This window comes from Oncorhynchus nerka, linkage group LG14 (genome assembly GCF_034236695.1).
Source record: "Oncorhynchus nerka isolate Pitt River linkage group LG14, Oner_Uvic_2.0, whole genome shotgun sequence".
NCBI lineage: Eukaryota > Metazoa > Chordata > Actinopteri > Salmoniformes > Salmonidae > Oncorhynchus > Oncorhynchus nerka.
In genome coordinates, this window is record NC_088409.1 from 28,709,549 (window position 1) to 28,726,745 (window position 17,197).

Sequence of the window (17,197 nt, forward strand, 5' to 3'; positions counted from 1 at the left end):
CCAGTCAACGAGGTACTGCAAGCCCCTAAGCCCCTCACCCGGCGTCTCGAGTCCAGAATAGCTCGTATCGTGTACCCCGGGGATCCCTCGATGTCCAGAGGGGGCGGAGGGACCTCCGGAACCTCACCTGCCTGCATGGGACCAGCTACCACCGGCCTGAGAAGAGACACATGAAACGAGGGGTTAATACGATAATACGAAGGAAGTAATAATCGATAACAAACCTCGTTTATTCTCCTCAGGACTTTAAATGGCCCTATACACAGCGGACCGTTGTGTTACCCTGAGAGGGGGGGAAGGTCAGTAAGAAAATCCACCGATAGATGGGTCCACGGCCGTTGTGGAACGGGGAGAGGTTGTAATTTACCTCGTGGCAGGTGTTTAGGAGCATTACTCTGGGCGCACACCGAACAGGAGGAGACATAGAATCGCACATCCCTCACCAAAGTGGGCCACCAGTACTTCCTCCGAAGACCTCGCACTGTCCTAGAAATACCTGGGTGACCCGACGAGGGTAGACTATGAGCCCATCGAATCAATTGATCACGAACAGCGAGCGGCACGTACCTACGACCCTCCGGACACAGTGGAGGCGCAGGTTCCTCCCTTAGCGCCCGCTCGATGTCCGTGTCCACCTCCCATACTACTGGTGCCACCAGCTTAGCTGCAGGAATGATGGGAGTAGGATCGATGGACCTGTCCTCAGTGTCATAGAGTCGTGACAGCGCGTCGGCCTTAGTGTTGAGGGAACCTGGTCGATACGAGATAGTAAAACGAAATCTGGTGAAATACATGGCCCACCTTGCCTGACGAGGATTCAGTCTCCTAGCTGATCGGATATACTCCAGGTTACGGTGGTCAGTCCAGATAAGGAAAGGGTGCTTAGCCCCCTCAAGCCAGTGTCTCCACACCTTCAGGGCCTTAACCATAGCCAACAACTCCCTATCCCCCACATCATAATTCCGCTCCGCTGGCTCGAGTTTCTTCGAAAAAAAGGCACAGGGGCGGAGCTTCGGTGGCGCACCCGAACGCTGTGAGAGCACCGCTCCAACCCCAGCCTCGGATGCGTCCACCTCTACTATAAACGCCAAAGAAGGGTCCGGATGCGCTAACACTGGCGCCTCAGTGAACATCGCCTTCAACCTACGAAAAGCTCCGTCCGCCTCTGCTGACCACTGCAAACGCACCGGCCCCCCCTTCAGCAGTGAGGTAATAGGAGCTGCTACCTGACCAAAACCCCGGATAAACCTCCGGTAGTAATTGGCAAACCCTAAGAACCGTTGCACCTCCTTTACCGTGGTACCTTCCATTACCAACCCAGAGCTGGAAATGCGATAACCCAGGAAGGAAACTGATCGTTTGGAAAACTCACATACAGGTCATGCTCCAGCAGTCGTCTAAGAACCTTGCGCACCAGAGACACATGCGCAGTGCGTGTAGTGGAGTAGATCAAAATATCGTCAATATACACCACTACACCCTGTCCGTGTAGGTCTCTGAGAATCTCATCCATGAAGGATTGGAATATAGCTGGAGCATTCTTTAACCCGTATGGCATGACGAGGTACTCATAATGGCCAGATGTAGTGCTAAATGCAGTTTTCCACTCATCTCCCTCCCGAATACGCACCAGATTGATTATACGCACTCCTGAGATCCAGTTTCGTGAAGAACTGCGCTCCGTGAAATGATTGTCATGACAGTGTTGTATGATATTATAATGAATTGAAGTAATGTTTCATAGAAACATTGAAGTGACAATTAGATTATATGAAATCATGCATTATGATGATTTCTTACTTTTCATTGTCTTAGGTTTGAGTGAATGCCAAAGTGTTTTGCTCTCAATCAAATTGATTGTATTTATGTTATTCATTTATTATAAAATAATAAACATACTATGGGAAACTAGACTTAGTTTTTTAATGTTTAATTATTTTTTTTAAACGATAGAACAGTTGAATCAGTCAAGCTTTTGCTCTGGGGGATGTTCAGACACTATTCAATGTGTGTTTAACCAGTAATCTATGTTGGAATAAGTTGTATATACTGATACTGATTTTGTAAAGTAATGATGAATAAATGGATTGAGTGTTTTGAAGTCTACATAGTCCAGATTCACCACCAATGTACTCTTCAAATAATGCACTCGTCGGGTGATGCACAGCAGCTATAGCTATGGTAATAAATGTTTAACTGATGGACACTATATCTGATTAGAAATCAGACTAATACACTAATCAAACTAATACACTTCGTGTTACACCGTTTCTAGTTGTCAATATTCATACTTTCTCAGGTGAGTTTCTCTGAGGACGCAATTACCATACATCGCCACTGGAAGGCAATGCTGAGGTTTACAATTGTTGTGATGTTGAGATGACGAGGAGCCTTTTTGAGGTTGCGGTGGCCAGGGTCAGAGTAGTGCAGAAGGTGTCGTTGTTGAGGCAATGAAGAAAGTAGAGGAGGATGGGTCAATGGTGAGGAATCCTGAGAGGATCCCTGTGAGTAGTAGATCTGTGCCAGCACAGAGGGATTGGCCAATGAGTGATATATGCTTCAGCAAGGTTAGGTTCTTAGTGTTCATGGCTGCAGAGAAGTACTTGGGTATACGAGATTTGACTTCAGTAGAGTTACAGGGTGTGTTTAATGGTGGTGTCCTGTCCTCACAGGCCGTTGGCATGATGTAGGAGCAGATAGGGTCAAAGTAGTGGAATGGGGTAATGGGTTTTAATGAGGGAAGGTTTAGTCAGAAGCATGTTTTGTTTTGTTTTTTCCCTTTTGTTTTACAAAGTGTAATGGATTTACACTCCATTTTAATTAGTATCTGTAATGCACCTTGTGATTGCCAACCGCCATTTAAAAACATAAGAGGAAGAAGAAAATTGTGGATGCATTGGATGAGGTGGTGTAGATGAGAGTAACGGGAAGTGGGTATATTTAGTTTTTTTGTATATCTATCAGTGGAGGCTGCTGAAGGGAGGACAGCTCATAAAAATGGCTAGAATGGAGTCAATGGAATGGTATCAACACATCAAACATGTGGTTTCCATGTGTTGGATGCCATTCTATTGACTCCAGTCCAGACATTATCATGAGCCGCCCTCCCTTCAGCAGCCTCCACTGATATCTTTGGAACAGAAGGAGCATGCTCTGTGACTCAAGAAGATAGGAATGATTGGAATGTGGATCTATGAAGCATTGCGCCTAACAAAGGTGTTAACTATGGGGTGGCGCTCGAAGTAAAAGCCAAGAGTATATGGGAAGAATTGGATGAAGTGGTTGGTGCACACTTTTTAACTTGCATGGTGGATGCGTTCTACTCCATCCGTTCTACTGTTTTCTGATGAAGTCTCTCCCTTCTCACGTGTATTTGGGTGTTATGAGATTCCCTGTGAGAGCCTTCATGCCCAAACCCATGCAGTGTAATAAATGCAAATTAGCGGTATCATATGCTAGCTGAGCCTAAATTCTAAAATTGTGTTGGTGAACATATAACTGAATTTCTGAAGTGTCCTGTTAGGGTGAAGGAGACGGCGGTGTCAAGAATAAGGGCTGCATGTCTCCTATCCGGAGTCGGTGAGAAGAGTGGAAGAAAGGAGTGAAGTTGAAGAACTAATGGTAGTAGGAGTAGAGACACCAGATAATATTCCTTGTCAACATGTTGCATGTTAAGAAGGTGGACTTTTTATTGTTTATTGCATTGGTTATCAACTGCATGGTGCATACAGACAGGGAATCTGTGACTGAAGGAGTGGGATGATTTATTTGTTTTTTCTTTGTATTTTGTGTTGTCGGTCCCCTCGCCCCCCCCCCCCCCCCCTTCCCGCAATGGAATATGTTTTGTTTCAATGCCCTGTACAGTAGATGGCGGTAATACACCAATATATGTAGTCTGCCATAAACCCTTAAAAAGGAAGAAGAAGCCGTGCATACAATGGAATATTCTTTATTTTTGTTTCAATACCTCGTACGGTAGGTGGCAGGATAGGTGTATTCTGCCATAAAACTTTAAAGAAGAAGAAGAGGAGGAGCCTTTTGTGTGGGAGGCTGTCTACAAAAACAATAAACATTTCATGAGGTCAGGCAATAAGCAAGTAACATTTCACGCTGGCTAGTGTGCTTATGCGTAAGAGGATAGTTTATGGCAAAAATAATGACGATTGATGTCTGAAGCTGCGACAGATGTATTTAATTATTATTATGATTTAGCTAACCATCATTGAATAAATGGCCAACGACTGCGCTTTTGCATCTGGAGTAAAGTTAGCTTGGTCGCTAACTGGCTAGCAGCCATCCAGTAAGCGCGAGCCCCTGCGAAGGGTGGTCTGTGTCCTGTGATTCCGGACATCGAGTACTGGAGTCCAGTGCTGGAGTCCGACGATCCTCTTTGGTACTGCTAGCTAACGTTAGCTATCTCACATTAAGTTATGCATTGTGTCGCTCATAACTATCTGACAATGTAAAATATCATGGGGACGGAGACGTGGGATCTGGTTAGTTAGACAAATGAATGGGAAGGCTAAGCGAACGGTCCTCTGCTTCTGTGGTGACTGGTATCGCGTTCAAGATAACAGCAAATCCGCTACGCTAACTAACGTTCAATACTCGCTTGCTAGCTGGTTATAACTAACTAGCTACTAACAACGTGCAAAGTTTGTATTTAGCTATTATGTTAACCTTAGCCAACTAATGACATAGCCATAGCAATAACAGTTAACGTTAGCTAGCTAGTTATCGTTTGTCTGCGGATAGTAAGCATTGTTTGATAGTGGCTAGCTACTAGTAACGGTTAGCTAGCTGCTCGCCCTCCGTTTCATGGCATTTAATTAAAAAATATTTGCTAAACGTGATTCAATTGAGATTTTTGCTCATTAGTAAGCTAGAAACAGAGCAGCATCCATAGACATAACTGTGATGATGATTAGCTATGAAATATATATATAGAAAAGTTATTAATGTGTTGGCAAGTGTAAGTAACTATTTGTATATGTCTGTAATTCAAATTAATGAGATTTTGTCATATTGACAAGCCGAATATTCTACAATGTGCGGGGGTACACGTTGCCACTTTACAAAACGTGAATCATTAATTTACCTTTCCCAGAGACAGAAATAATTGGAACAGTAATAACACTAACGTTAGTCTCATATGAAAAGCACATTCCTTAAGTTGTCACCGTGCCATGGACATAAATTAAAGAATCTCTTGTCTATCTGCCAGCACAATTTTTTTTTGCCTGTTTGGTTACTTCTCTATGTGACTGCAATATGTATTTGGCTGATGTTTGATTGCAAGTTTACATTTACATTTAAGTCATTTAGCAGACGCTCTTATCCAGAGCGACTTACAAATTGGTGCGTTCACCTTATGACATCGTTATTGCCAAAAGGCTATCTTGCAGAGTTTTAGATTTTTTTACTCTGTAAAAATGGGACTGTAACCAGAAAGCAACACTGATGTGACATATAGGCAAAACTAGAGCATATTTCATCCTATGTTGAAATGTAACCTCTTTGTAAAATATTTTTAGCATATGTAATCCATCTCATTGAAGTTGCATTGCTTGTTTGAACCGTTTCTAGGTTCCCGGCTTGTGAGCGAGGTAATCGGACAACCCCATCTTCTTCACCTCCTCCACCTATTCCAGGTGGGGGAGAGGATGGCCTCCCTCCTCCATTTCCCCCTACTGGGGTTGCTGCTGGTGGCTGTAGCCCCTGGGTGTTGGGCAGGAGACTGTAAGGGCCACAGACAGGTGCTCAGGGGCCCCACAGGGTGCGTCACAGACGGGCCAGGGAACTACTCTGTAAACGGGAACTGCGAGTGGCTCATCAAAGGTGAGTGAGACGGTGGTGGCAGAACTGAGTGCCATGATGAGTGTGTGTTGATTGATTAGTTGATTGTCAGTTTAATGTGAATACATAGATCTCAAGATATGCCAAGGAAAATCCTGTCTAGGGCAAATTAAGTAAACTCTAAATTATATCTGACTGATGTTTCTTTCCTGTATTCTCCTCAAGCCCCCAGCAGCAATTACCGTATCGTCCTGAACTTCACCTTCATGGAGACAGAATGCACCTACGATTACCTGTTCGTCTACGATGGAGACTCCTACCAGAGCCCTCTACTGGCCAGTCTGAGTGGCAACACCCTGCCGCAGCCCATAGAAGCCAAGTCTGGCAAGGTAACCGTATCATTATCTATGGAAGGCGGAACTAGACATGTTCTGAGATGTCGGATATCAACCTCAGACTGCTGGGGATTTGGGTGGGGAAACCTTTCATACCAGCATTAAATGGATGGATTTATTGACGGGTTTCCATGGCCTCAATTTGAATTCATCACACAATTGAGTGACAGCTGGACGTTTCTGACTTGACGGGCTGGATGGATTACAATATCATGGAAAAAATGTAGTCAGGTTGTTCATTGCCCCTTCACATCCTTTCTGTCTTCTCTCCTCCCTCCAGATGCTGCTCCACCTCTTCAGCGATGCCAACTACAACCTCCTGGGCTTCAATGCCACCTACTTGTTCTCTGTGTGCCCTGGGGCCTGCGGAGGTCACGGGCGCTGTGACACGTCCTCGTCCCTGTGCCAGTGCCACCTGGGCTGGGGAGGAGCCGACTGCAGCACCCCTCTATGTCCCCAGGCCTGCATCCTGCACGGCACCTGTGACAAGGTAAGAAGAGGGAGACATTATTATCCACATTGGAAACTGTGCAGTCTTTAGAGATGTTGGTTTATTACAGTGCAATAAAACAAAGGTTGGGGTGAGGATGGAAAGTGGACAGCCAACTGATGCTGAAGACAGCTAGCTGAGGGAACCTATGTACAAGGCTACCTAAGGAGTTAATTATTAAGCAGGTTATACATTTGAGTTCAAACACAGAAGGGGAAACCAGCACAGCAGCAACATAAATAGGGGTTGAATGACCCTCCTTTCCTTTAGATATTGTTGATTGCTGATTTCTCTCAAACTTTCTCCTCTCTCTTTCTCCTTCTTTCTCTTAGAGAGGAGAGCGTTGTCTATGCAGTTCGGACTTCCTGGGCCAGAGCTGTCAGCTGGGTCTCCGTGATGACAGTGGGGTGGGGCAGTGGTGGCAGGTGAGTGGGGGCGACCCTTACACGCCTCCCCGGACCGGCTCTGCTGGGGTCTACCTGTCCTCCACTGGAGCCATGTACCTGTTTGGAGGTGAGATGGAACACTGAACAACTGTTTGTTTATTTTTTTATATAGTGGTGGATCCCATTTTACATTAAAAAAAATGTTTTACATGCAAAGGGATACCAATACGGTATACTATTCGAATTCAAGTGTTGTTGTATAGGATGTTAGAGTTGTTAGTTAGGAGGGTGTTGCTCGTCTGGATGTTAGGATTGATTTGTTTTCACTTTATGTTCTGATTCATTGTCTAACTAGACCCGGTATCGACCCAATCAGGAGTATTGTTGGGCTTGGTTAACATTAACCCAGTTTAGATGAGGCGAGCACACGGCTTCACAGAAGACCTTGACCTTATTGCTGTTGGACAACTGGCTCTGCATAGTAATCATTGTGGCTTTCAGTGTATGTCATGATGTAATCGGTTAACTACTTCTGTATGGTTGGTGCTGTTTTGATATTTCAGGGTTTGACCTGAACCGAGCTTTGGGAGACCTGGTTAAATACAACTTCAGCTTGAACCAATGGGAGAACAGATCTTATGGACACTCCCCAGTAAGTGCCTGCCCGCATGCCAGAAATGTAATCTTATTAAAATATATCAAAGACTGTACTCTTTTAGTTATTCTTTCCTGTGTTTATCTTATGCTTTGATTATTTTATTCAAGATCCTTGCAAAAATCAGATTTTCATTTCACTTTCATTAAACTACATGTCCAGCCCTTCTATTTAGCCTCACAATAAAGTGTTTTACCATTTTCTTTTCAAGACAACCAGGGCTACAAGTAGAACACAAAACAATTTCATATAAACAGTTGCATTCGTGAGTTGTATTGACAAATGTTGATAAAAACATTTTTTTAAAGTCTGCCAAAGCTGACCTGATAAAAAATAATGTATATGAATGCTGTATGTACAGAAATTGTTTGCTTATTGGGAAATTAATATCCAACCAGTCAATGACAACTGTTGGAGTTTGACAGCAACTGTTAGCTTATTACAGTATTATAGACACTATGTCCTGGGATTCACTATGATCTTCTATGTAGAAGAACCCCTTCTGTTTTAACGACTCTTGTGTAGCTTGTGAGCGTCATAGAGCAAAACATGTTACATGAGCATGTTCATGTGACTCAGCTTTTAATTGTTTGTAGCTCAAACCATTCGGACTCTACAGACGTTTTTGTATAAAAGACCTGGCCCCAGGCCCCTTCGGGTTACGCCTTGTCTCACAAACACCACTCTAGCTTTGGCCCTGTTAATCACACAGACTAAAAGGGATTACTTCAAAACACACCTGTTGTGGGACTCATTGGACTAAACCAATGCTCCTAAACATCTCCCTTTTAAACATCTCCTGTTAACCCATTTCTACATCTCTCCTTATCTTACTGCCTCACTCTGACCCCTCCCTTTTCTCTTTCTTCTTGTTCCCACTTCCTCTCATCCTTCCCTTCCTTCTGCCCACCCTATCCCAACTGCCATCTCTCTTCTCATCACCACCCTCTTCCTCTCGCCCTTCTTTCTTTCCCCCCTCCCTCTGTCAGGTGGCTCGTCACTCCCACACGGCAGTAGAGTGGAAAGGGAACATGGTGATCTTCGGAGGAGAGCTCATGAGCGGCGCTTTAGCCAGCGACGTCTGGATGTACCGCCCAATCCAGGAGGACTGGCAGCAGCTCGGCCAATCCCATTCGCCCGGGGCACCGAGGGTGGCCAACCATGCAGCATCTGTAGTGGACAACTATCTCTACATATTTGGAGGTAAATAACTTATTGAAATACAATGCTGTCACCTAACTTCTTGCAGAATATGTTTCTAAACACTTATCCTATAATGTGTATGCTACCATGATTGCGGATAATCCTGAATGAGTCGTGAATAATGATATGTGACAAAGTTAGAGGCATAAATGCTAACCTCCCCTGTTATTGTAATGGTAAGATGTTAGCATGTCTTGGGGGTATGATATTTGTGCGTCTAACTTTCTCACTCTTACGCTGTACTGTTAGATTTCAGATTCCAAAAAGCAAGTCCTGCAGGCTCTAATTTAGTCTTCTCTTGATTATTCTCCAGTCATGTGGTCAAGTACTGCAAAGAAAGACCTAGTTAAGCTGCAGGTGGCCCAGAACAGAGTGCCACGTCTTTCTCTTCATTGTAATCACAGGGATAATATACAGTGCATTCGGAAAGTATTTTTCCACATTTTGTTACATTACAGCCTTAGTCTAAAATGTATTAAATAAAAAATGTTCCTTGTCAATCTATACACAATACCCCATAATGATTTGTAAAGGCACACACCTGTCTATATAAGGTCCCACAGTTGACAGTGCATGTCAGAGAAAAAAATAATTGTCGGTAGAACTCCGGGACAGGATTGTGTCAAGGCACAGATCTGGGGAAGGGTGCCAAAAAATGTCTGCAGCATTGAAGGTCCCCAAGATCACCATCATTCTGAAATGGAAGAAGTTTGGAACCACCAAGACCAAACTGAACAATTGGGGGAGAAGGGCCTTGGTCAGGAAGGTGACCAAGAACCCGATGGTCACTCTGACAGAGCTCCAGAGTTCCCCTGTGGAGATTGGAGAACCTTCCAGAAGGACAACCATCTCTGCAGCACTCCACCAATCAGGCCTTTATGGTAGAGTGGCCAGACGGAAGCCACTCTTCAGTAAAAAGGCACATGATAGCCCGCTTGGACTTTGCCAAAAGGCATCTAAAGACTCTCAGACCATGAGAAACAAGATTCTCTGGTCTGAATGCCAAGCGTAACGTCTGAAAGAAACCTGGCACCATCTCAATGGTGAAGCGTGGTGGTAGCACAATGCTGTGGGGATGTTTTTAGTGGCAGAGACTGGGAGACTAGTTAGGATCGAGGGAAAGATTAACAGAGCAAATTACAAAGAGATCCTTGATTAAAACCTGCTCCAGAGCCCTCAGGACCTCAGACTGTGGAAGAGGTTCACCTTCCAGCAGGACAACAACCCTAAGCATACCGCCAAGACAACGCAGGAGTGGCTTCAGAGTGTCCTTGAGTGGCCCAGCCAGAGCCCGGACTTGAACCTGATCGAACAACTCTGGATAGACCTGAAAATGGCTCCCCGTCCAACCTGACAGAGCTTGAGAGGATCTGCAGAGAAGAATGAGAGAAACTCTCCGAATACACGTGTGGCAAGGTTGTAGCGTCATACCCAAGAATACTCGAGGCTGTAATCATTGCCAAATGTGCGTCAAAGTACTGAGGAAAAGGGTCTGAATACTTACACTACCATTCAAAAGTTTGGGGTCACTTAGAAATGTCCTTGTTTTTAGGGTGTCTAGTTTGAGAAACAGACACCTCACAAGTCCTCACCTGGTAGCTTCATTAAATAGTACCCACAAAACACCAGTCTGAACGTCAACAGTGGAGTGGCGACTCCGGGATGCTGATCTTCTAGACAGAGTTCCCCTGTCCAGTGTCTGTGTTCGTTTGCCCATATTAATGTTTTATTTTTACTTGCCAGTCTGAGATATAGCTTTTTCTATGCAACTTTGCCTAAAAGGCTAGCATCCCGGAGTCGCCTCTTCACTGTTGACTTTGAGACTGGTGTTTTGCAGGTAATATTTAATGAAGCTGCCAGTTGAGGACTTGCGAGAAGTCTATTTCTCAAACTAGATATTCTAATGTACTTGTCCTCTTGTTCAGTTGTGCACCGGGGCTTCCCACTCCTCTTTCTATTCTGGATAGAGCCAGTTTGCGCTGTTCTGTGAAGGGAGTAGTACACAGCGCTGTACGAGATCTTCAGTTTCTTGGCATTTTCTCACATGAAATAGCCTTCATTTCTCAGAGAAAGAATAGACTGACAAGTTTCAGAAGAACGTTCCTTGTTTCTGCCCATTTTGAGCCTGTAATCGAACCCACAAATCATACAATGTGATTTTCTGGATTTTTGTTTTAGATTCCGTATCTCACAGTTGAAGTGTACCTATGATAAAAATTACAGACCTCTACATGCTTTGTAAGTAGGAAATCCTGCAAAATCGGCAGTATCAAATACTTGTTCTCCCCACTGTATAAGGGAATTATGTACAACAAGTTCTGTTCTTTCTAAACAGTTCACCCAATATGAATGAAAACACCCTCAAATTAAAGCTGACAGTCTGTACTTTAACCTCACAATCCATTATATAATTTGGAATCCAAAGTGCTGGAGTACAGTGCCAAAACAACAACAGTGTTACTATCTCATTACTTCACTCTATCTATTCTAAGATTGCACCTGTCTGTTGTGAATAAGTACTCTTGTAATCTTTCTCTCCTCCTCTCCCCTCTGCAGGTCGTACGGAAGAGGATATGTTCTCGTCATCTCTGTATCGGTTTGATCTGCGGGAGTCTGGGGTGTGGGAAGCGGTGCAGCCCACTGGGGGGAAGCCCCCCGCCACAGCAGGCCACTCCATGGTGTTTCACCCCCCGTCCCGGGCACTGCTGGTTTACGGGGGCCACAGGCCTACCACCGCCAGGTACAGTTGGATGGGATTGTGGGACTGTCTTGCATGGTAATATGTTTTATTATCAAAATACACACTGAGAGTACACATTGTGTCGTGTGTTTTGTGCTATTTGGTAATGCAAGGGGCGACAGGTAGCCTAGTGGTTAGAGCGTTGAACTAGTAACCGAAAGTATGCAAGATCGAATACCCGAGCTGACAAGGTAAAAATCTGTCGTTCTGCCCCTGAACAAGGCAGTTAACCCACTGTTCCTAGGCCGTCAATGAAAATAAGAATTTGTTCTTATCTGACTTGCCTAGTTAAATAAAGGTAAAAAAGAACAGGTTCTCGCTAGGTTCTTGGCTTCCATGTGATTCCCAGTACTGTTTATTATCTGTGTCTCAGCAGGTATCTGTGTTAATGTTGTGTTTCTGTTGTCTCAAATCATCTGCATCCTTCCTGCCTCTCTCCCCCTCAGGTTCAGTGTACGTGTGAACTCCACGGATGTATTCCACGTGGACCGGAGGTTTTGGACCTCGTTCCGTTCCCGTTTCCCAGCCACAGGCCCCAGGGAGAGAGCCTTCCACTCAGCCACCATCATCGGCAACTACATGGTGGTCTATGGTGAGGGGACTTGTGGTGGCGATGGTCATCACAGAGAATATAGGATAGGGACAATTGTTTGCTGTCCAGCCATTTTTACCATCTAATATTGCTCTTATTCTCCCTATTCCCTCTCTTTCTCCCCCCTCTCTCTCAGGGGGAAATGTGCACATCCACTACCAGGAAGAGAAGTGTTATGATGAGGAAATCTTCTTCTACCACCTGGGGTGTCACCAGTGGGTGTCAGCTGGGTCGAGCCTCCAACACAGTGAGTCCCTACACACACATTCTCACTCACTCATATTCATGTTGCTTTATGTTGCATCATCTCTCTTTCCCTTCAGGAGGAGAGTCTGTGAGAGGGCGGTACTCCCATGTAGCTGCTGTGATGGAGGGCAGGGTACTGCTGGTTGCCGGGGGTTACAGTGGTATTGCCCGTGGAGACCTGGTGGCATACAAAGTTCCGCTGTTTGTGAGCAGTGACCCAGGAGACCGGGTGAGTAAGGAAGGGGGAGGGATGGAGAGTTTATTAAGGAATATTATTACATGGTGGACAGGGGCATATGGAATGGGGGAGAGGATGGTTGAAACTGCAATGCTCTCATCTCCTGAAGCATAATGTTTTTCAGTGATACTGTTTTTTGGGTGTTGAAAGCAGGACTTGTAAACATTGTATTTCTTGTGCACAATTTTTGGGTAGTTCATAGTATAGTGTGGTGCAGGCCTCTCAACTCCGTTCCTGGAGAGATATCCTCCTGTAGGTTTTCACTCCAACCCCAGTTGTAACTAACCTGATTCATCTTATCAACCAGTTCATTATTAGTATCAGGTGCCCGAGATTAGGGTTGGAGTGAAAACCTACAGGACGGTAGCTCTTCAGGAAAATGGTTGGAGAGCCCTGCTGTGGTGTATTTGTTTGACTGTGTGTTTCTGTGTGTGTCAGGATGCTGTGTGTGCCGAGGCACCAGACGAGAGCATGTGTCTGAAGAACCCAGAATGCAGCTGGTGTGAGGGCCGCTGTCGGGAGTACCAACCCACCAACCCGGTAACACACCTATCCAACACTCTGCTTTTTCCATCCCTTTTTCTCCATCTTCAACCCAAACCTCCTCAATCTGTCCTCCCCAGCCACCTTCTAACAATCTAACTTGACCATGTATAAAAACAATGTTCAACTGTCTCTCTCCAGTGTGGCAGCACAGGGTGCCTGGGCCTGGCCCGCTTTCTGTCTGACTGCCAGTCCTGCCTGGTGTTCAGTGGGGCTCCAGGTTCCCTGCCCCGTGCCCCCGGTGACTTCGGCTGGTGTGTCCAGAACGAGTCCTGCCTACCTGTGTCAGGTGAGATGCACAGAGGGAGGAGGGGAATTACAAATATCAATAGCTAAAATGCATTCGAGATAAAAGACATGAGGGACCACATGAGCAACAACAATGCTGTTTTAGGGCTCCCCCTATCTGAGATACCTACTGCAGCCCTCATCCTCCACATACAACACCCATTCTGCCAGTCACATTCTGTTAAGGTCCCCAAAGTACACACATCCCTGGGTCGCTCCTCTTTTCAGTTCACTGCATTTTATTTCCATCTCTTCATTCAAAGAATCCATCATGGATGTTCTTACTTAGAGTTGTGGCTGCGTCGCGTGATGTATTGCTGTCTCTACCTTCTTGCCCATTGTGCTGCTGTCTGTGCCCAATAATGTTTGTACCATGTTTTGTGCTTCTACCATGTTGTGCCATGCTCTCTTTATGTAGTGTTGTGGTGTCTCTCTTGTCATGTGTGATTTGTCCTATATTTTAAAAAACTTTTTTTTTTAAATTATCGCAGCCCCCGTCCCCGCAGGAGGCCTTTTGCCTTCTGGTAGGGTAGGCTGTCATTGTAAATAAGAATTTGTTCTGACTTGCCTAGTTAAATAAAATGTATTGTAAGATTGAGGTCTGGTACTGTGTGTTGTTTGATGAGCTCCCCCTCCCTCTCGGTGTTGCAGATCAAAGTGCTTGCCGTGTGGACCAGATCTCAGGGGCCTATGGCTGGTGGGGGGAGCGTACCCGTTTCCTCACCTCACTCCTTTCCTGTCGCACTGAGAACTATGTCCCGGGACTGCACCTGCTCACCTTCCAGCACCCCCGCAATGACTCCCAGCCTGACAAGGTACAGAGGCCCCGCCTAGTAGGGTTGTCACAATACCAACATCGCGATACTACGGTAACTGATTTTCCATGGCAAAAACTCTTTAGTCCTTTAAAAAACCTACTGTATGTATATTGTGTGTTTATAGCTTGGAAAAGAACGGGATTCAGAACATTTGGTCTGCTTCATGTTTTGTTTACTTGCCACGATATCTCGTGAGTATCACGATAGCGGTATCGTGACAACCCTTCCGCCAAGTAATGTGGTCCTGTGTGGCTCGTGAGTTCCATTCCCTCACAAACACAACCAGTCATGATGTTTTCATCTGATGGTCAAATAATTCACTTCAAAAGATCACTTCCTTTACTAGGCTACCCGGGCATATGCATCCACTCTCAACATATTTCCAGCCTCCAAATACTGGTGAATGGAAAGCGACATCTTTTACACAAAACACCAAAAAGTGTAAGAATTTATGTGTCCACAGCTCTCCTCGCGTCCCGGTGTCGGCCATTCAACTCTGCCTTGGCAAAATGTCAGTGTTCTCGTTGAACCACATCACATTTTGTGTAGGCTAATACCACCCAGTTTTTTCCAAGTTCATTCGGAAATGTTTCATGCCTTTGACATGCGGTAATGATAACTGTAGACTACTACACCATTATTTTTCTTGACGTTTTGTTTTAATTATTATGATAGGCCCGTGTTTTACCGGTACGGCGTACCCCCACTTTCTTTTGCCGGGACACCGTACCACCTTTCACCCCTGGTGTTACCTCTACTTCTAGCGATACTGCGTCTCTAAAGCCCCTCGAAGTACTTTCCCTCCTCCCACCCTGCTTAAGATACTGTGGGCTTCCCAAACTCTTATCTGACTGAATGTAATGCTGCTGACTTCTGACATGTTGTACCTTACTGTAAGACATGCCACTCTTAATGTCAGTTGTAACACCTCCATCCAATCCCCCTTGAACCTCTACTCCTTCAGGTGTCCATCCTGCGCAGCACCTCCATCATCCTCAGCCCCACCACAGAGATGGACGTCACCTTGCAGTTCCGGGGTTTCATCCACCCTCTGTGGGGTGCCCCTCCACCTGCACCCCCTCCCACCGAGACAGTTTCCATGTGGGCCCGGATACAGAGGCTACACTTTGAGGCCCGCATGGCCGCTGGACCCAACTCCCTGCAACTGGTGAGAGAGTGAGGGAGCGGGAGGTGGGCGCTTACCTTACACATTTTTTGAGAGATACGAGTAGAGTGGATACGAGTAGTCCAGCCTGTCATTTTTTTTACTGAACTTTCTCACTCTTCCTCCTCCCCTCAGAAGGAGGTGGTAGGTCGCTGGGCAGCTCACCAGGAGAAGGAGACGAAGCTGCTGTCCCGTCCTGACATGGGTCGTCTGTTTCCCAACCTGACCCGGGGAAACCGCTACCTGGTCCAGGCCGAGGGATACCTCAACAACTCAGGCTCTGGACAGACCAGTGAGATGGCCCTGACCTGGAACAGAACCGCTCTGCCCGGCGGAAGTGTGAGTACCAGCTGACAATTACACATTTTATAAAGAAAAGGTTTACACTGTAATACTAAGGCTCAATACCCTTAACATCAATATTGTTGACGTTTGTTTCTCCCACTGTCTCTCTATCCCTCCTTTCTCTCTGTAGGAGATTTCCTTCCTGTTCTTGGAGCCGTACCGTTCTGGCTCTTGCTCGGGGTACCAGTCTTGCTTGGCGTGTCTGTCAGACCAGTCCTGTGGCTGGTGCCCGTCTCTGGGCCGCTGTCTGTTCCGTGCCCTACCTGCCCTGGAGCCCTGCCCAGAGGAGCAGGGGGGAGGGGAATGCCACCTGCTGCTGGCCCCTCCACAATGCACCCTCTGTGAGGAGTACAGGGACTGCTCCGCCTGCACTCAGGTATTTAACATACAGAACGCCTCACTGCCATTAGCATCATAAAACATTTAATATTTTTTATACTCCCCTTATAGATCTTATAGACCTTTGACTTTTATGATCTTTGGCCGACAGGACCACTACTGTGAGTGGCAGATCAACGCCAGCAAGAAGGGTGATTACCAATGCAGCCGACGGGGGAAACTGGATGGATCCATTCGCGACCCAGGGGGGTGCCCTAAAGTCTGCAACCAGTGAGTACCCACTGTCAGGCTCATCGTAATATAATTGCTTGGGGCAATTACTCCTACAGTATGCAACTCGCTCTATCCCCCCCCCCCCTCTGTAACAGGAGGAGAACGTGTGGGGAGTGTCTGTCTAACTCCAGTCAATGTGCGTGGTGTGAGTCGGCCCAGGCCTGCTTCTACTTCGCTGCCTACCTCACCAAGTATCCCTACGGAGAGTGCAGGGACTGGTATGACAGGTAAACCATTAGAACCAATGAGCTGAACTCCTGTAGTCAACAATGAAACTTGGAACAGTTTAAAATTGAAGTTTAATCTTATTTCTCTTTCCTATTTGGAATCTATTATGTACCAACAGAGTGCAATAACCTTTTCTGTCTCCCTCCTTCCCTCAACCTATCTCCATCCCTTCCTCCATCCTTCTCTCCCCCACTCCAGTGTTCACTCTGTGCCCCAGTGTAAGCAGTGCTCAGCTCTGGTCACCTGTACAGACTGTCTCCAGACGTTTCAGTGCGGCTGGTGTGGAGACCACAACAACCCCACCATCGGCAGGTGTCTACGAGGAGACTGGGGAGGGATGGACGACGCCTCTGTGTATAACTGCAGTGTGGCTGTGGATGAAGTACGGGCTACCAGGTATGATGACCAGCAAACTACCACACTTCAAAATGCTTACTTACCCAGGTTTGACTTCAAC

General features: G+C 46.0%; 1 protein-coding gene across 4 annotated transcripts in view; it reads left to right on the top strand.

The window, feature by feature from the left end:
* Positions 1-3,921: 3,921 nt before the first annotated feature.
* Positions 3,922-17,197, top strand: part of LOC115140816 (multiple epidermal growth factor-like domains protein 8) — a 29,236-nt gene continuing 15,960 nt past the window's right edge. For 2 of the 4 annotated variants that reach the window (XR_010465751.1, XM_029679190.2), the window contains exons 1-20: positions 3,923-4,081; positions 5,587-5,838; positions 6,022-6,185; positions 6,472-6,681; positions 7,014-7,194; positions 7,631-7,719; positions 8,712-8,925; positions 11,482-11,665; positions 12,112-12,257; positions 12,394-12,504; positions 12,581-12,732; positions 13,180-13,281; positions 13,426-13,573; positions 14,224-14,387; positions 15,355-15,558; positions 15,691-15,894; positions 16,031-16,276; positions 16,391-16,509; positions 16,608-16,739; positions 16,939-17,136. Coding sequence is in view for 3 of the 4 variants with exons in the window: in XM_029679190.2 (XP_029535050.1) it covers positions 5,664-5,838; positions 6,022-6,185; positions 6,472-6,681; positions 7,014-7,194; positions 7,631-7,719; positions 8,712-8,925; positions 11,482-11,665; positions 12,112-12,257; positions 12,394-12,504; positions 12,581-12,732; positions 13,180-13,281; positions 13,426-13,573; positions 14,224-14,387; positions 15,355-15,558; positions 15,691-15,894; positions 16,031-16,276; positions 16,391-16,509; positions 16,608-16,739; positions 16,939-17,136 (3,143 nt within the window). In the remaining variant the exon portion in view is untranslated. The other 2 variants (XM_065027914.1, XM_029679189.2) reach the window with 2 other exon arrangements.